At 37.3% G+C, this 20,489-nt stretch overlaps 1 protein-coding gene across 2 annotated transcripts in view; it reads right to left on the bottom strand.

The window, feature by feature from the left end:
* CEP95 (centrosomal protein 95) overlaps nt 1-20,489 on the bottom strand; it is a 42,337-nt gene that overhangs the window by 12,862 nt on the left and 8,986 nt on the right. Inside the window, exons 5-11 of one of the 2 annotated variants that reach the window (XM_004749137.3) lie at nt 18,998-19,103; nt 17,069-17,184; nt 11,840-11,959; nt 11,108-11,301; nt 8,118-8,230; nt 7,827-7,956; nt 7,083-7,236 (exon numbers count right to left, since the gene is read on the bottom strand). In XM_004749137.3, coding sequence (XP_004749194.1) covers nt 7,083-7,236; nt 7,827-7,956; nt 8,118-8,230; nt 11,108-11,301; nt 11,840-11,959; nt 17,069-17,184; nt 18,998-19,103 — 933 coding nt within the window. Of the gene's footprint in view, nt 1-7,082; nt 7,237-7,826; nt 7,957-8,117; nt 8,231-11,107; nt 11,302-11,839; nt 11,960-17,068; nt 17,185-18,997; nt 19,104-19,612; nt 20,073-20,489 lie in introns of those variants that run through there. The other variant, XM_045080907.1, reaches the window with a different exon arrangement.

Genomic DNA, 20,489 nt, shown 5'->3' with positions numbered 1-20,489 from the left:
ATCTTCAGATGGACAAGGAAATAAAACATCAAAAACTATGGGATGTAGCGGGCACCTGGGTGTCTCAGTTACATGTCCAACTCTTGATTTCAGCTCAGGTCATAATCTCAGGGTTGTGGGATCAAGCTCTGCACAGGGCTCCATGCTGGGTGTGGAGCCTGCTTGGAATGCTCTCTCTTTCCCTCTCCCACCACCCCCTAGTCACACAAGCTTGCTCTAAAATAAAACAGAACCCGTTTGTTTAATAAAACAGGCCAAAAAAAAAAAAAAAACCACCTAAGGGATGTAGCAAAAGCAGTTCTAAGATGGAATTTCACAGTGATAAATGCATATATTAAAAAACAAGATATATGGGCGCCTGGGTGGCTCAGTGGGTTGAGCCGCTGCCTTCGGCTCAGGTCATGATCTCAGGGTCCTGGGATCGAGTCCCGCATCGGGCTCTCTGCTCGGCAGGGAGCCTGCTTCTCTCTCTCTCTCTCTCTCTCTCTGCCTGCCTCTCCATCTACTTGTGATTTCTCTCTGTCAAATAAATAAATAAAACCTTAAAAAAAAAAAAAAAAAAACAAGATATATGACAACTAAAGTACAAGCAACAAAATAAAAAAAAATTAGTGTGACTACATCAAACTAGAAAGCTTCAGGAATGTGAAAAAATATTTGCAAATTACAGATCTGATAAAGGGTTAATATTCAAAATATATAAAGAACTCCTACAACTCAATAGCTAAAAGCCAAATAATCAAATTTAAAAACGGACAGAAGAATGGAATAGACATTTTTCCATAGAAGATTTACAAGTAGCCAACAGGTACATGAAGAAGTGCTCAACACCACTCATCATTACAGAAATGCAAAGTAAAGCTACAGTGAAATAGCACTTTCTTAGAATATTAGAATGGCTATCACCAAAAGACTAGAAATAAAATGAGTTGGAGAGGCTATGGAGTAAAGAAAACCCTTATACACTGTTGGTAGAAATGTAAATTGGTACAGGCACCATAGAAAAGAGTATGGAAGTTCCTCAAAAAATTAAAAATATCATATGATACAGCAATTTTATCTCCTGGAATATATTCAAGGAAAACAAAAACACTGCGGTACAGATTATCTGCTATCCCATGTTCATAACAGAATTTACAATACTCAAGATATGAACACATTAAATGTCTAATGATGGATGAATTATTCAGTCATAAAAAGCAGGAAAATCTGGGGTGCCTGGATGGCTCAGTTAGTTACTTCTGCTCAGATCATGATCCCAGGGTCCTCAGATTGAGTCCCGCATCAGGCCCCTTGCTCAGGGGGGAGTTTACTTCTCCCTCTACCTGCTGCTCCCACCCCCCGCTTGTGCTCTCTGGCAAATAAATAAATTCAATTAAAAAAAAAGAAGAAAATCTGTCATTTGTGACAACATGGATATGGACCTTGAGAGAATTATTGTATCATCTCACAAATATAGGGTCTACATGAGACCTATAAGAAACCACTTATAATTGGAATCTTAAAAAAAGGGGGGGCGGGCGCCTGGGTGGCTCAGTGGGTAAGCCGCTGCCTTCGGCTCAGGTCATGATCTCAGAGTCCTGGGATCAAGTCCCGCATCGGGCTCTCTGCTCAGCGGAGAGCCTGCTTCCCTCTCTCTCTGCCTGCCTCTCCATCTACTTGTGATTTCTCTCTGTCAAATAAATAAATAAAAATCTTTAAAAAAAAAAAAGGGGGGGCAAACTCATACAAAAAAATATTGGATTTCTGGTTACGAGAGGCAGGTGAGGGGAGGAATGTGATGAAGGTGGTCAAAAGGTAAAAAATTTTAGTTATAAGATGAATTAGTACTAGGAATATAGTGTCATCATGATCACTATAGGTAACTCTGCCATATTTGAAAGTTATGGTAGATCTTTGGAGTTCTCAACACAAGGGAAAAATAAACTTTTGCTTTTTCTTCTATCTGTAGATAATGGATGTTAATTAGTTATTGGTAATCATTTCACAAGATATGTAAATCCAGTCATCATATATAAACATACACAGTGCTGTATGTCAACTCTATCTCAATAAAATTGGAAGAAAAAAAGAGAAACAAGATCTTAACCCAACTTTACTCCTTAAGGAGACTAGGAAAAAAAAAAAAAGCAAAAGAAGCCCAAAGTTGTAAGAAAGGAAATAACAATGATCAGAACAGAAATATGTGAAACAAACACCAAAAAAGGGGAAAAGACCAATGAAACTAACAGCTTGTTTTTAAAAGATAAAATAGAGATAAATCTTTAGCTAGACTTAATCAAGGAAAAATTTTACTCAAGTAAAACTAGAAATTAAAAAGGAGACATTACAACTAATAAATACCACAGAAATACAAAGGATCATAAGCTACTATGAACAATTTTATGCCAACAAATCGGACAACTTATAAGAAATGGGTTAATTCCTAAAAACATCAAAGCTACCAAGAATTAATCAAGAAGAAAAAGAAATCTGAACAACTAATTACAAGTAAGATTACGTCAGTAGTCAAAAATCACCCAACAAACTAAAACGTCCAGGACCAGACAGCTTCACTGGTAAATTCTACCAAACATTTAAAGAAGAATTAATACCTGAAGCACCTGGGTGGCTCAATGGGTTAAGCCTCTGCCTTCAGCTCAGGTCATAATCTCTGGGTCCTGGGATCGAGCCCCACATTGGGCTCTCTGCTCAGCGGGGAGCCTGCTCCCCACCCCCCCACCCCCCACCTCTGCCTGCCTCTCTGCCTACTTATGATCTCTCTGTCATTAAAAAAAAAAAAAAAAAAATCTTAAAAAAAAGAAGGATTAATACCAATCCTTCTAAAATTCTTCCCCAAAAATGGAAGAGAAGGAAATAGCTCCAAACTCATTTTAGAAGGCCAGCACTACCCTGATACCAAAACTAGACAGGACAGCACAACAAAATTACAGGCATAATGATGAATACTGATTCAAAATAAATATGGATGAACATAGATGCAAAAATCCTCAACAAAATATTAGCAAATGAATGCAACTGTGTGTACATGTGTGTGTGTATGTATATATTTAAACATTTATTTTAGAGAAAGTAAGTATGTGTATGTGGATGAGCAGGGGGAGAAGCAGAGGGAGAGAAGCAGACTCTGCTGAGCATGGAGCCCAATGCCAGGGCTGATCTCACTAGCCTGAGATCATGACCTGAGCCAAAAGCAAGAGTTGGACACTTAACCAACTGAGCCACCGAAAACTCCCATGAATTCAACCGTATAGTGAAAGAATCATGAACACCATCATGAAGTGGAATTTATTCCAATGCAAAGATGGTTCAACATCTACAAATCCGTGTGACTCGCCACATTAACAAAATGAAGAATAAACATATGATCATCTCAACAGATGTAGAGAAAGCATTTAACAAAATTCAACATCCATTCAGGGAAAAAACTTTCAATAAACTGGGTATAAAGGGAATATACCTCAACATAATAAAGGCCATATCTGATAAGCCTACAGCTAACATTATGCTTAATGGTGAAAAGCTGAAAGTGTTTCTTCTAATTTCAGGAACATGACAAGGATGCCTATCTACTCTTACTGCTTTTATCCAACACAGTAGAGGAAGTCCTAGCCAGAGCAATTAGGTAAGAAAAAGAAATGAAAGGCATTCAGGGGCACCTGGCAGGCTCAGTTGTGGAGCATGTGACTTGATCTCAGGGTTGTGAGTTTGAGCCCCATGTTGAGTGTAGAGATTACTTAAAAATAAAGTCTTAAAAAAAAAAAAAAGGCACTGAAATTGAAAAAGAAAAAATAAAACTCTGTATTTGCAGATGACACTACAGTAGTTATAGAAAACGCTAAAGACCCCACCCAAAAACTGTTAGAATAAACGAACTCAGTAAAGTTGCAGGATATATAAAAAACTGTATACAAAAATCAGTTGCTTTTTATATGCTAAGAACTATATGCTAAGAGAAAACAATCCCATTTACAATTGCTTAAAAGATACTCAGCCATAAAAAAGAATGAAAGAAATCTTCTGATTTGCAACAACATGGATGACCTAGAGAGTAGAATGCTAAGTTAAAAAAAATCAAAAAGAGACGGGGCGCCTGGGTGGCTCAGTGGGTAAAGCCACTGCCTTCGGCTCAGGTCATGATCTCAGGGTCCTGGGATCGAGTCCCACATCGGGCTCTCTGCTCGGTGGGGAGCCTGCTTCCTCCTCTCTCTCTCTCTGCCTGCCTCTCTGCCTACTTGTGATCTCTCTCTGTCAAATAAATAAATAAATAATCTTAAAAAAAAAAAAATCAAAAAGAGAAATGATTTCACCCACATGTGGAATTTAGAAACAAAAAAAGAAATAAAAAAACCAGACTCAAAGACAGAGATCCGGTGGTTGCCAGAGGGGAGGTGGGTGGAGGATAGGTAAAACAGAGGAGATTAAGAGTATACTTAGCTTGATAAGCACTGAGAAATGTACAGCATTATTACTGAATCATTATACTATATACCTTAAAATAATTAACACTGTATGTTAACTATACTTGAATGGTAATTTAACAAAGAATAGAATACCTACAAATAAATTTAACCAAGAAAATAAAAGCCCTATATACTGAAACTGTTTAAGACATTGATAAAAAATGACACTAATAAATGGGAAGATATTCCATGCTCAAGGATTTAAAGAATTAATATTGTTAAAATGCCCATACTACCCAAATTCATCTAGACTCAGTATAATCCCTTCAAAATTCCCATGGTATTTTCACAGAAAGAGAACAATCACAAAATTGGTATGGAACCATAAAACACCCCAAATAGCCAAAGTGATCCTGAAAAAGAACAAAGCTGAAGGCATCACACTTTCTGATTTCAATCTGTATTATAAAGCTATACTGTCAAAACAATATAGTACTAGCACAAAAGACACATAGGATCAACAGAACAGAATACAGAGCCCAGAAATAAACCCACACGTATATGGTCAATTAATTTACAACAAGTGAGCCAAAAGTATACAATGGGGAAAAGAGAGTCTCTTCAATAAATGGGACTGGGGAAACTGGACAGCCACATGCAAAAGAATGAAACTATAACCTATCTTACACCATATGCAAAAATCAACCAAAATGAATTAGGCATCTGAATGTAAGATCTTTGAAACCATAAACTCCTAGAAGAAGACAGCAGGTAAAAGCTACTTGACATTGGTCTTGACAATGATTTTTTTGGATTTGATACCAAAAGCAAAGGCAACAAAAGCAAAAATCAACAAATGGGAAAATATTAAGCTTCTGCACAGCATAGGAAACTATCAACAAAATGAAAAGGCAACCTAACAGGAGAAAATATCTGCAAATCAGATATAATATAGAATTAATATCCAAAATACATTAAGAACTCATACAACTCAATAGGAAAACAACAACAACAAAACCCAAAAACTATACAATTAAAAATTGGGCAGAGAAACTCGATAGTTTCCCCCAGACAACCTACAAAGGGCCAAAAAAGGTACATGAAGGGGCTCCTGGGTGGCTAAGTGGGTTAAAGCCTCTGCCTTCGGCTCAGGTCATGATCCCAGGGTTCTGGGATCAAGCCCCGCAAGGCTCTCTGCTCGGCAGAGAGCCTGCTTCCCCCCCTTCTCTCTCGGCCTGCCTCTCTGCCTGCTTGTGATCTCTGTCAAATAAATAAATAAATAAATAAATCTTAAAAAAAAAAAGAGTACATGAAAAGAGGCTCAACATCCCTAATCATCATGGAAATCAAAATAAAAATCACAATGAGATGTCACCTTACAGGTTTAGAATAATTGCTATGATAAAAAAGACAAGAGATACCAAGAGTTGGAAGAGAATAAAGAGAAAAAGGAACCCTTGTACACTGGTAGGGGGAATATAAATTGGTGCAGCCACTATGTAGTATAGTACAGAGGTCACTCAAAATATTAGAAGTACCATATGACCCAGTGATACTTCTGGGTACCCAGAAGTGAAAAGAAATCACTACCTCTAAAAGATACATGCACCCCCATGTCACTGCAGCATTATTTACAATAGCCAAGATACAGAAGCAGCCTAAATGCCCATCTACAGATAAATGGATAAAGAAAAATACATAAGAGAATATTATTCATCCATAGGAAAAAAAGGAAATCTTGCCATCTGTGACAATATGGATGGGCCTTGAGGACCTTATGCTAAGTGAAAGTAAGTCGGACAGAAAAAGACAAATAATGTATGGCCTCATATATATGTGGAATCTAAAAAAACCAAACTCATAGATACAGAGAACAGACTGGTGGTTACCAGAGGTGGGCGTGAAAGTGATCAAAAGGTACGAACTTTCAATTATAAATAAGTTCTGGGGATATAATGTCCAGTGTGGTGACTATAGTTAACATACTGCATATCTGGAAGTTGCAAAAAATCCCATCTTAAAAAAATTTTTTTTTAAAGATTTTATTTATTTATTTTATTTGAGAGAGAGATCAGAAGTAGCCAGAGAGGCAGGCAGAGAGAGAGAGAAGGAAACAGGCTCCCTGCTGAGCAGAGAGCCCGAAGTGGGACTCAATCCCAGGACCCTGAGATGATGACCCGAGTCAAGGCAGAGGCTTTAACCCACTGAGCCACCCAGGCGCCTCCATCTTAAAAGTTTTAAGAAAAAAACTTGTAACTATGTGAAGTGATAAATGTTAACTAAACGTACTGAGGCAATCATTAATATCACAATCAACCTATAAATAAATCATTATACTGTACACCTTCAGTGAATACGTGTTGTGTGTCAATTGTATCTGAATAAAGTAACAAAATAAAAACAGGGATAAAAGATATAAACTTTGAGAGAGTTGTTTCTTTGAAGGAGGGGAAAAATGGACTGTGGGGAGGACAGAGGGGATTTCAACTCTTATTTTTAAATTCAAAAGGTGTAAAGCATATATAATTACTAGCATCTCCTTTTAGGTGGTGAAGATATATTTTTTCACCTTTTATATATTTCTGAAATATTTAAAATAAGAAACCCAGTCATAAACAAATAGAAGTCCCTAAACGGATCCCTTGGACATCCTTATCCTGGCTTCTCTGGGATAAGTACCTGGCCTTCGCTTCTTTGGCCCATACTCCATGATGCTGTCACTGTGCTGAGACAGGGTTTCATCCTTCCTACTCTCCATCTCTTCATTTCCAATACCGTCTTCTTCATAGTCAGTCTTATCTTTAATTCGATCACCCAGGGCACTTTTTAACATCTATTGAAAAAACACTTTTCAACATCTTTCACTGATTTTAGCAGAATATAAGTTGGAAAAGTAGAATCTTTAAAAAGCTTCTTCTCATAATTAGGTACTAATAACTTTCAGATGCTTATGCATATTTAGTTTTTGAAGGGTATATATCAATGCTATGGACTATTCAGTGTCAGTAAACTTTATAGTAAATTACAAAAGGATTTAATACATTTATTCAATGATACCCCCAAATTGTAATACTGGATTTGTGAGGATCAAGAGATCTAATTTTACACAAAATCTAATTTTATACCAAATCTGTCTTAGGTGTATCTAAAATAAAGATTTTAATGTAATCAGTTAAATGATTAGTTTTCATCAGAATTAAGTAAAAATCAGGATAAATCCATACCAAATTTGGTTCTATCATGAAAGGTTAAGTATGAGATGACTTCTCATCCTATGTCCTACCTGCCTGATTTATGGAACATTTTCACAGTAACTAAGACACAACTAATTTTGGTGCCTTAGCTTAGCGTTCATCTTCAATTAGATCACTTTAATATTCACCAACTATGGCAAACTCAATATAGATAAAAAATAAGACTTGCCCAATCTAGTTCAGAGAGCCGTTGAGAGAGTTTCTCAGAAACTGCATGTAATTCTTGTTCTGTTAATCTCTTTCTTGGCCTCTGGGAGAGGACTGAATCCCAGGATGAGACTGCAGGTCTGCTTTCATATCTGTAATAAAATGACCATGTGACATTTAAATAGCCAAATGTGCTGTAATGCATGCTTTTAACAAATATTTCATACTGATCTTCAGAGCTAAGTCTGGAGAGTATACTCCTTTCTTCAAATGCCTTTGCAAAGGGACTGAAAACAGACTGCAATAATGTTACCTTTTTCCTTTGGGAAACTTCCTTGTCCTAGGGCCTTGGATCTGAGCTGAACACATTTCCTGTTTGCTATCTTTAGTCAACTCTGAAGTTAAGACAACTTTATTATCTGATTCCTATTAAAAACAAAAGACAGTTGATTTGAAAAAGCTACAAAAGATGGCACATAGAAACATTTTGTGGGAGGGTGGGACATGTGGCACAAAGCTCAGTCCCTTTATTCTCCATGTTTAACTTTTTTTTAAGTTTTTTCATTTATTTAAGTAATCTTTACACCCAACATTTGAGCCTGTTGGCAGGGTTCAAACTCACGACCCTGAGATCAAGAGTTGCACACTCTTCCACCCCTATTTTACTTTTTTAAAAACACATTTGTGGGGCGCCTGGGTGGCTCAGTGGGTTAAGGCCTCTGCTTTCAGCTCAGGTCATGATCCCAGGGTCGGAATCATGCCCCACATTGGGCTCTCTGCCTCCCCCTGTCTCTCTGCCTGCCTCTCTGTCTACTTGTGATCTCTGTCAAATAAATAAAATCTTTAAAAACAAAAACAAAAACAAAAAAAAACACATTTGTCAGGGTGCCTGGGTTGGCTCAGTTGGTTAGGCGTCTGACTCTTGATTTTGGCATCAGATCATCTCAAGGTCAGGAGATTGAGCCCTGCTTGAGGTTCCACACTGGGGGTGGAGCCTGCTTAAGCTGCTTTCTCTCCCTCTTCCTCTGCTCCTCCCCCTCCACACCTTGCTCATGCTCACTCGCTCTCTCAAAAAAAAAAAAAATTGTCAAAATACTCTCTTGATCCTTAATACCAAAGGAATGGAAGAGCAATGTCTCTAAACTTGTACTCAGATAAAAACTGTGGGTCAGAGAGCCATTCAAATATAAAGGCAGGTGAGGTGTTCTCAATATGAAAATTTAGGGGCCACAGCTACACGTGGACAATGAAAAAAATGAATAAATCACAAGTGTATTAAAATCATTCTCTTTGGTATTAAAAAGTCAACAGAAACTGTCCAAAATCGAAATAAAGATAAAACCTTCTAAAATATGAATATAAACTCAATGTTTTGAACAATTTCTTTTTCAAACATTTATTTATTTATTTGAGAGAGAGCAGATGCAAGTGTGCAGGGGGTTGGGGGAATGCAGTAGGGAAAGGACAGAGGGAAAGGGAGAGAAATCCCCAAGCAGACTCCCCACTGAGTGCAGAGCCCAATGTGGGGCTTGATCATAGGCCCCAAGATGATGATCTGAACTGAAGGCAGACGAGCCACCCAGGCATCTCATTTAATAATTTATTTCTTAATCTCAGAGGAAATCTTATGAAGAAGCATTTGGTGTTTAAGAATCTCTCAATTTCACTTACCTTTCTCTTCTACCAAAGTAAAATTAAACACTTTTTAGTAAATAACAACTATAATACAAGCACATTTAAAAAGTTTTTATTGAAGTTTAAATGTCCTGGTCAAATATTATTTCAAAATGAATATTCCCACTTACATGCCACTCAGGTCAGGAAATAGAATATTACCAGCAATCAAAAGCTCTACCATCCTCTCCTAAAACTCTCCCAAGTGTAACCATTAGCCTATGATCCCTTTTCTCTATCCACCCTCCTATCTGAAACAGATGCACAGAATGTTTCAAAGAATATAGCCACCTAATGCTAATGATCTTTATTTCATCTTTGCACTTTTTATGCACTGTTTGAATTTTTAATAATGCAAATGTATCATTGTTTACAAATTTACCTTTTGCATATCCCTAGCTGTTCATTTGTAGGATAGGGACAGGATAACTTTACAAAAAGGGATTTTTGGGGCGCCTGGGTGGCTCAGTTGGTTAAGCGGCTGCCTTCAGCTCGGGTCATGATCCTGGGATTGAGCCCCGCATAGGGCTCCCTGCTCAGCAGGGAGTCTGCTTCTCCCTCTCCCTCTGCCTGCTGCTCTGCCTACTTGTACTCTCTCTCTGTCAAATAAAATCTTAAAAACAAAACAAAACAAAAAAACCAAAAAGCGACTTTTTTTTTTTAAAGAAGAGTGGAAGCAAATAGGCCAAAGTATTAATAGTAGTTCACACTGTAATAGGAATATGAATGAGTGTTCCTCATACTTGTTTTTTTCTTAAGATTTTATTTGTTAGGGTGAGACAGAGACAGAGTATGTATGTGTGCACAAGCAGGTGGGATTAGCAGGCAGAGGGAGAAGTAGGCTCCCTGCTGGGCAAGGAGCCTGACGCAGGACTTGATCCGAGGACCCTAGGCTCATGACCTGAACCGAAGGCAGACACTTAACTGACCCAGGCATCCCTCCCCCCACCCATTTTTTCTTTTTAAAGATTTTATATATTTATTTAAAAGAGTTTGAGAGAGAGAGAGAGAGAGAGAGAGAATGCACAAGCAGGGACAGAGGCAGAGGGAGAGAGAAAGGGAGAAGCAGACTCTCCACTGAACAGGGAGCCGGACGTGGGGCTCGATCTCAGAACCCTGAGATTATAACCCAAGCTGAAGGCAGACACTTACCAACTGAGCCATCCAGGTGCCCCCATAGCTTCTTATACTTATAAAAGTTTAAGTGATTTAACTAAGGACATAGAATATGGGTTCTGAAACTAGAATACCAAGTTCAAATCCTGACTCTACAGTTGCTGTGTACGACCTGAGACAAAATATTTAATCTCTTTATATCAGCTTCCTCATAGGAAATAAAAATCATACCTACCCCATAGCTACTGTGAGGAGTAAATTATTCAATACGTGTATAATATCTACAACTGTGCAAGATACAAATTGAACACATAATGCACATTAGCTTTTAATATTTGCCTTTTTATACAATCATCCCTACTGCCTTAGAGTCAGAACATGCAGATATATGCAGAGGTAAAATTTCAGAAGTACAGTATTCTAATTAGCAGGGTATCCCTGACTACTATTCTAGCAGAGACCTCCTTAGATCTAGAGACTTCTATCTAATTATAAGCAAGTTTTTCCACTTACCACAGAAAATGCTGTGTCCTCTCCAGGAGAATTCATGGCAGGGGAGATGTGACTTGAACGCAAGTATTCTTTTCCTATGGGACAGGGTGCTCGAGGCTCTGAAGGGTGGTAAGGTGGATGTAAAGGAATAGCTGATCGAATAGGCTCTCCTAGCTTCCTAGCACTTGGAATCACATCCACAGAAGGAATTTCCACTGGTTGGCAAAAATAAAGTGGACAATAAGATAAAACTCTAAGAAATACATCATTTAATATATACACATACCTACAGATACTAAAAACCTAACTGACTTGAAGAATAGCTACATAAATTATGGTTCATCCACAGGTTATAAAACTTGTTAGACATTTACAATGATTTTATGTAATACTAAGTAAAATCCCAGAGAGAACAGTAAGAAATGAGAGTATTTTTCAAATTACTGTATTTTATCATTCCCTAATAATTTGAAGACCACAAACTCATATACTAATGTATTAGAGACTCATACTGTACTAAAGTCTTTAAGAAAACATTAGGTAATAAAAGAGTGGAGGTAAAACATGCAACCAAAAAACATTTTAAGAAATCAGAGCTTATAATTAATAGCAAACATTTACAGATATGATCATGTAAAACCAAAAGAATCATATAAAGTATAGAGCAACAAAAGTAAAAAGGCTAATAGCAACAGAAATTGTTCCAGGAACTAACTATTGTTTCTAACTCACTAACACCACACTACTACTCACTGTCTTCAACAAAGGATGTTCTGTTCTTGGACAAAAAACTAGATAAGGGAGGTTGCAATGCTTCTTCATACGATACGGTTGAGGCTTTTTTGGACTGCATTTCATTAGGGCCTTTGGCACCTAGAAAAGAAAATGTTAAAGGTAGAATTTTTTTGTTGCTGAATTATTATACTAAAAACCAAGAGGTCTTTACCCAGGGGATAAAAATCTCACAAATGACAATCACTGAACTATGTCTGATTGCTCAAACTACCCATTACTTTTAGTAACTAGGAGAGAGGAAGATCCAGAACCACTAATACAAATTAAAAGTAAAGATTTATGTCATACTACTTTTCTTTAGAAAAACAAGTGCCACAAAACCAGAAAAAAGATCAAAAGAACAGAACAGGGACGCCTGGGTGGCTCAGTTGGTTGGACGACTGCCTTCAGCTCAGGTCATGATCCTGGAGTTCCGGGATCGAGTCCCGCATCGGGCTCCCAGCTCCATGGGGAGTCTGCTTCTCTCTCTGACCTTCTCCTCGTTCATGCTCTCTCTCTCAAGTAAATACATAAAATCTTAAAAAAAAAAAAAAAGAACAGAACAGAGAGCCCAAAAATAAACCCATGCTTATATGGTCAATTAATCTACACCAAAGGAGGTAAGAATATACGATGGGAAAATAGTCTCTTCAATAAATGATGTAGGAAAGTAGACAGCTACATGCAAAAGAGTGAAACTGGAGTACTTCAACACACCATACACAAAAATTACTGCAAAATGTACTATACAACTAAATGTGAGACCTGAAATTATAAAACTTCCCCAAGAAAACACAGGCAAGTAATATTTTTGACATCAGCTTTAGTAACATTTTTCTGACAGGTCTCCTGAGGCAAGGGAAACAAAAGCAAAAATAAACTATTGGGACTATACCAAAATAAAAAATTGCACAGTGAAAGAAACCATCAACAAAGTGAAAAGGCAAACTACTAAACAGAAGAAGACACTTGCAATTTATATGTCTGATAAAGGATTAATCCCCAAAATATATTTTTAAAAAACTGATGTAACTCAACACACCAGAAAAACCCAGATTAAAAAATGGGCCCAGGACCTGAATAGACGTTTTCCCACAGAAAACATATAGATGACCAACAGACACAAGAAAAGGTGCTCAACATCACTAATTATCAAGGAAATGCAAATCAAAATTGCAATGAGATACCACCTTATAACTGTCAGAATGGCTACACTGACAAAGACAAGAAATAACAAGCACTGACAACAATGTGAAGAGAAAGGAACGCTTGTGCACTGTTGATGGAAACGGAAATTGGTATAGCCACTATGGAAAACAGTATGAAGGTTCCTCAACAAAGTAAAAATAGAAATACATGATTCAGTAATTCCACTACTGTGTATTTACCCAAAGAAAAAAATACTAATTTGAAAAGACATGTGCATCCCAATTGCAGTACTTGTAATAGCCAAGATAGGGAAATAATTTAAGAGTCCACTGATAAATGAAGAAGTGGTGTACACGTGTATGCGCGCGCGTGTGCGCACACACATCCACACACCCACCCACACACACACACCTATTACTTCATCATAGAAAAGAATGAGACCTTGCCATTTACAACATGGAGAGACTTAGGGAGTATGATGCTAAGTGAAATAGGTCAGAGAAAGCCAAGTACAATTTCACATACATATGGAATCTAAAAAACAAAGCAAATGAACAACAAAAGAAACAGATCCACAAACACAGAGAACTGATGGTTTCTATACAGGAGGAAGTAGGGGGAATGGGTAAATGGGTAAAGTAGAGTGAAAGGTATACAGGCTTCCAGTTATGGAATGACTAAGTCACAGGGATGAAAGGTACAACAGAAGGAATATAGTTATGTGTGATAACAAATGGTAGCTATACTTGTGGTGAGAATAGCATAACATGTAGTAGCCAAATCACTATGTAACAACTGAAACTAATGTAATATTGTATGTCAACTACACTTCAATTAAAAAAGTAACTAATATGTACTATATGATTACATTTGAAAAGATACACATATGAGATACCCATTTATGTATCTGTAAGGAAAGAAATCAAAATGTTAATGGTGGTTTTCTATAGGTCAGGGGTAGGCAAACCATGGCCCAAGGTCCAAATCTGACCCACCAACTGTTTTTGTTAAAAAAAAAAAAAAGTTGTTTCAAGATTTTAAGTAATCTCTACATCCAATGTGAGACTTGAACTCACAACCCCAAGATCAAGAGTCTCACACACACTACTGACTGAGCCAGTCAGGAACCACTGTAAATAGCATTATTGGAACACACTCACATACAAAGAGGTGCTAGAATTGCAGGACACTGTTATGGGGATATATCTCTGAGCTAAGAATCTTGGCTGATACCATCATAAAAAGATTTATAGGTCAAATTGTTTTGTCTAATTTTTAAATGCTTAATATTTTTTATCAGCTTTATAGTATTACACACAGAGCTGTATTAAAATATTTCTGAATATCCACTGTGTTCCTTTGGAAACTATACAGTACATGTACTCTTCACTAACAAAATGGATTTAGGACTCCCCCCTCTCCAAATGACTATTTATGTCTTCTTCAATTTAATGAAAGACTTCACCATAAACTTATTCCTCACTTTGAAGGTATGTGTACTCTCCAATCTCACTGTTACCAAATGATCAACAGACATAATCACTACAAACAGAAATATTCACCTTGCACAGATCCCAAACTCCATGCAATTTATTCCAAGACACTGTGTATTTTAAAATTTCTGACATTCATTTTGTCTTTTAAAAACCAGCAAAGACATCGTTTTGTGCTTTTCTTTTCCATAAATCCAGTGCAACATGGCATTTTCACATCAAAATGTTTAAAATATGTCCATCTCCCTCCATAACTCATTTCACATGAAGAGCATCTGAGATCTAATGTTCAAAATTCATTAACGTGGCCCACAATTTCTCTACTACCCAAAATGAATTTGTCATCAGCTTGACCCCAGGCTAACTCACTCTTCCCTAGCTATGTCCACTCTTTCTTTAGTTTCTTGGATGACCAAGAAACTCAATCTCTTTATTTCTGATGAAATTTCTCCTAAAATCTCATGCTTAGTTACCATCTGGAACTTTTGTCAGACTGAAAATGACACACTCAAATCTCTCCCTTTAATTTTTAGATTGTTTTAGGGACATAGTGTTTTATTACTAGGAAGATTCTGAACTTGTCGACTCTAAGCATTAATAAAATTCAATTATGTAAGTATACCTATATGAAAAATGTATATAATATTTCATTAAAAAGGGGGGGTGGCCCTGGTAGGAAAAAATGGCTGAAGCTGGCAAAAGGTACAAATTTCTAGTTAAATAAGTAAGGGGAACACAGTATACAAGTAGGACAGATCTTAAAAGTTACCCTCTCAAGAAAGAAAGAATTTCAACTCCCTGGTGACAAATGTTAACTAGACCTATGTCATGATCACTTCCCAATACATGTAAACTTAAAATCATTAGGTTGTACATCTGAAACTAACAATGTTACATGTCAATTTTACCTGAATTTAAAAATGATTCACAGCCCAGGAATTGAAGTCTAAATAGACACCCATGAATGTATATGGTGACAGTTACCTGATAACTTAGATCCAAATATAAGAGGAAGTTACTATAGCCCTTTATGACCTCAAACCCAAATACCTTATCCTAGCTTTTCTTTCAACCTTTCCTTTTGCCTTAATTGCATTATAATCTGCATAGTTAAAATCTGAAAATAATTCACTTTTTACAGATGCAACCTTTTTATGTGGTAGTTGCTATCACAGAACACCATTTCTAAAATCACCATCCCTTCCACCTTCTGTCAATCCATCGGACTCTCTTCCTTCTAGAAACATTACCACCTACACTTCACTCTGGTCATTCCCTTACTTTGCTCCTCCCAGTAGCAAATATGTCTTTAGTCTACTGTCTAACCTTCCAGACATAGGTTCTTTGAGCATTAATTCTTTGGAATTCAGTGTTTACTCTTTGGAATAAAAGTATTAATGCTGAAAGGGATTTCAGAGATGGTTTGTTGAATTCTCTGATTTAACACATTAAGAAATTGAGGCTCAATTTCTTGGACAAGGACAAGGGCCTTGTCCAAAGTCACATAGCCAGTAGCAGAGTCTGCATAAAAATTTGGCCACTTGATTCCCAACTTAATATAATTAGTTCCTCTCTAGCATTCCTATTCTACCATTAAAAAACTCCCCACAACTTATTGTGTGCCTGGTGTTTTGCAAAGTTTTGGAATACTAAGATAAATATGAATGATTTTACTATATACTTCATTTATTTGTCTTATTTGTTGGCTGCCTCCACAAGTAGAATATAAGCTCCACAAGGGAAGGGATTTGTGTCTCTTTTGGTTACCACTCTAACACCACTGCCTAGCACAGGGAAGGCACTAAATATTTGCTAAATGAATATAATGTGGCTACTGTCCCTGAAACACAGTGTACCTAATATACATACTCAAAGTTAACGATGCAATGTGGGAATGCTATTACCAAAATAAGGACACAGGGCCACACCGTAGAAATACAGAAGCTTAGAACCTAAGACACATGGGGGAGGCTGGGCTTTGTAGGGTGAATTTGCCAGGAATAGAAAGGAAGGAAGAGCACCCCAGTAGAAGAAACAATATGATGCCAGAAAAAGAGCATGTCAACTAAGGTAGGCAGGACAGGGAATGGGATGTTGGGAGGACAGCAAAGTGGGAGGCTCAAAAGGGGTCTAAGACATCTTTAGATTTACTGTATACAAGCAGCAGACTATGAGAAATGTGGCCTGATGCCTGGCAGAAAAATTGCCACCGGATATACAGACTTGTTGGCTGAAACCATGAAAAGAGTGTGTCACCCAGTTTAAGAAACTACACTTAGGAGGTAATCTGAATGTTGCATCCAGAAGTCTCTTCCCAGAGTATCAAGTCCCACATATTACATCACAAACTTGCATCCACCTGTTTGCCCATGTGCCTATGACTCCTACTTGACTGACTTCAGGTAAACTGTTCACATTTAGGATAATAGTGGTATGCGCTTGGAAATTCAATTCTATCGAGTTACAGCTCTCTCTATTTTTCTCAACTACAAACATTCCTAAGTAAAACTACTTATATTTTCCTAGTTATATGTTGAATAACAATAATTGTCATCTAACAACTTACCATTACTTCTGAGAGAAAAGGTGTGTGCCGTGTCTCCCAGTCTAATTATTTCACCAGTGGATTCTGTTTCATCTCCATCCCAAGAGGGACCCAAAGCCTCAGATGACAAGGAGCACCTGAAAGAGTTCCCTTGTTTACTTGGGGCCCAGCCTAAACACAGAGGGCCCCTCCCGAGAAGGACCCCAAGAGCTCCTCCAAACAGTCTGCCTCTGGGTATTCAAACTGTTCACTGTTATGTGCAGAAGGGCAGGACACTCTCTTCTACTGCGTATCACTTCTTGCTGCTTGTCTGTTTTGTTTTGACATATATCAGTCAAGGATTAAATGTGTAGGAGAATCCACACACACAGAGAACAATAAATATTGGATACTCTAGGGGTGTGGGAATGGAGTCTGGGTAGGTATTAATTTTGAACTAAATATTCTTGTGTTGTTTCACTTTTGCACTTTTAAAAAAATATCTAATAATAAAAAATAAAGTCAGGGGCACCTGGGTGGTTCAGTGGGTTAAGCCTCTGCCTTTGGCTCAGGTCATGATCTCAGGGTCCTTGGATCGAGTCCTGCATCGGGCTCTCTGCTTGGCAGGGAGCCTGCTTCCTCCTCTCTCTCTCTGCCTGCCTCTCTGCCTACTTGTGATTTCTCTCTGTCAAATAAATAAATAAGTAAATAAATAAATCTTTAATAATAATAATAAATAAAGTCAGGAAATTCATCTATTGGTGGTCTCCTTCAAGACATATTTTCCACAATGTACTATACATAAAAGGAAAGCACTACCTGTGATTTTCAAATCAGAGCAACTCCATTAAAAAAAACGGAGAATCAGATATTTAAAACAAAGTCGTATCATATTCAACCTCTAGTTGTAACTAACCATCAAACCTGTAATGACACTGTATTTTTTCTATAAAAGTCACAGAAATTTTAAAACTCTGATATTTGCTGGGGTGCATGAGTGGCTCAGTTGGTTAAGTGGCTGTTTTTGGCTCCAGTCGTGATTCCAGAGTCCTGGGATTGAGCCTGCTTCTCCCTCTCCCTCTCCCTGCTGCCCTGCCTACTTATACTCTCTATCTCCATGTCAAATAAATAAAAACTTAAAAAATAAATGAATGAATAAATAAAACAAACTCTGATATTTGTGAACAATACTGATTTAAGGGTGCAGTAACCCAATAATTTTATACTGCCAGTGAGTGTATAAACCATCACATTTTGGAAAGCGACTGCTTTTAATAGCCTTATAACATTCATTCTCTTTGAATGAGTTTAAAGAATAGCATAAAGAATAAAGAATAGATTACAGAATAGATAAAAGTATGTATATTTTTTAAAACCATAAAAAACACAGGAACAACCACCTCCAATTCAGAGGAGTGCTTTAGCCAATTATGAAGCACACATATGAATGGTCTGTTATATGGTGTTTAAGAATTATTACAAAAATTTTAACAACTTGAAGACTACTGATGTGTAAAACTTTAAAGTGCAAAAAAAAAAATTATATAAACAATATGACTAAATCCCAAAAAACCTCAAAATGGTAAAAAAAAGACTAAAGTATAACAAAACATCAACAGTAGTTATTCAGTTTTGAATAGCAGAGTTCATCTTTTTTTTTTCTGCTTGTTTCTTATTTCTCTGTACTTTCCAAGTTTTCTATAAGGAACATAAACTGTTTTGATGACCTCGGGAAAAATTTAAAAATGAGTAGGTGCTTAATACTGAGAATTAAGTACATACAACTCATGGTTCTTAAAACTCCCTCAGGAAGGTTTAAAATATGAGAAGGTAGTAACATTTTTACACTAGTTTTTTGTTTTTTGTTTTGTTTTGTTTGTTGCTGCTATTCTGGTATACTGTGTGCCATTTCAGTTCTTAGAAAAAAAAGCATAATTTGCTATGATTAAATTCATAGACACTGAGTGCTACCTCTCAAAAGAAACTCTTTTCCATGATGACTTCGATTCCTTAGTACTTTCTGGCTCTTCCAAAAGTTCTCCTTGATGGGATTCTTTAAAACTCTGTCCAGTTTCACCTGTTTAGAATAGACAAAAACAGTATCAAAATCCCCCAAATTAATAATGCTATTTTTATACTGGGGTAGGTAGGGGTAAGAACAGTGAGGCACCCTCATTCTCTCCTGGCAAACTGGGCTCTTGTGAACATGAAATTAGAAAGAACCAAATCATCATCTGTGATGAGCATATTACTTGGTTAACAAGGAAACAACAAAAGTGTTTACTTAAAAGCAGGGTCTGCAAGTTGTATTAGCAGTGTTTTATTTTTAAGCTAGGTCGTAGGTTCATTCTTTATTGTTTGTCAACACCTTTCTATCTGTAAGGAATGTCTGAGGTAAGAAGACTAGGTTGTGGCTTCAGAACAACATGACTGTGTTAGCCTACCTCGGGCTCCAAAACTATCACTCCCCTAACCTAAGAATAAGACTACTTCAGGGATTCGATGGAATTTTCCTTAAGATGATCACTCTTTTCTTCTACCCCAACATATCAGGGAAATAGACTTTCACCAGTGGCAGGAACTCACCAGCAAGGTAATTTCAGGAGGTATGTGGGTGAACCTATGATACAGATTTATGGACATTCCCATCCATTTCTAGAGATTCCTTCTTTGAACATCCACCTTCATTTTTTTTCTATTGCTGTTTTCAACAAACATTTTAATAATATTACTTAACATTCATTGTGCATTTACTCAATTACTCAAGCTTGGCTCAGTGCTAAACTATTTATGCATATCTACTTATTCGACCTTCACTACAGCCATGAAAGAATTTCAGATGAGAAAACTGAGGCTTTGAGAGCTTCAAACAATGAGGGGCATAATGCAGCACTGACTCAAGATCTCCTTTCAAATCTTTTGTCCTTACAGTTTAAGTAAGCGATAATGCTAGCTCAGGTAACAGAGAAAAGCTGCTCTGTATACCTGATGAGACTCATGATAATAAAGATTTACTTCCCATTATTAACTGGCATTTTGAAGAATCTGCTCAGCTCTAGGTAATACTGCCATATCAACTTGGACCTGCAAAGGTGAGAATCAGACTTTAGAAAACACTGCCCAACTCAGGTACTACCACACAAGGAGGCCCCATCTGTGCAACTCCCTCCTAGCAGCCCTAAGTTCACCGCATTCTACTGACCTCCCCTTGAAATATCCCTTCTTCTCTCCCTGAGAAGGGATATTTCAAGGGGAATATCTTGAAATATTCCCATCCCTTCTCTCAGGGAGAGAGAATATCCCTTCTCCCTTCTTGCCTCAGCATTTGACTATTACAGACTCACATGTAAGTATCTTTCAGTTCTGTGCTCCTCTCTCCATCCCCACGGCCCTATCCATGACCAAGCCATTATTGTCCCTCTCCTACTTACAATCAAGTACTGCATTGTAAAAGCTGCTGCTG

This window comes from Mustela putorius, unplaced genomic scaffold (assembly GCF_011764305.1).
Source record: "Mustela putorius furo isolate JIRA1106 unplaced genomic scaffold, ASM1176430v1.1 tig00000487_pilon_pilon_pilon, whole genome shotgun sequence".
Lineage (NCBI taxonomy): Eukaryota > Metazoa > Chordata > Mammalia > Carnivora > Mustelidae > Mustela > Mustela putorius.
The sequence above is the reverse complement of the archived record's forward strand: the minus strand, read 5'-3'. Positions and strand labels throughout refer to the sequence as shown.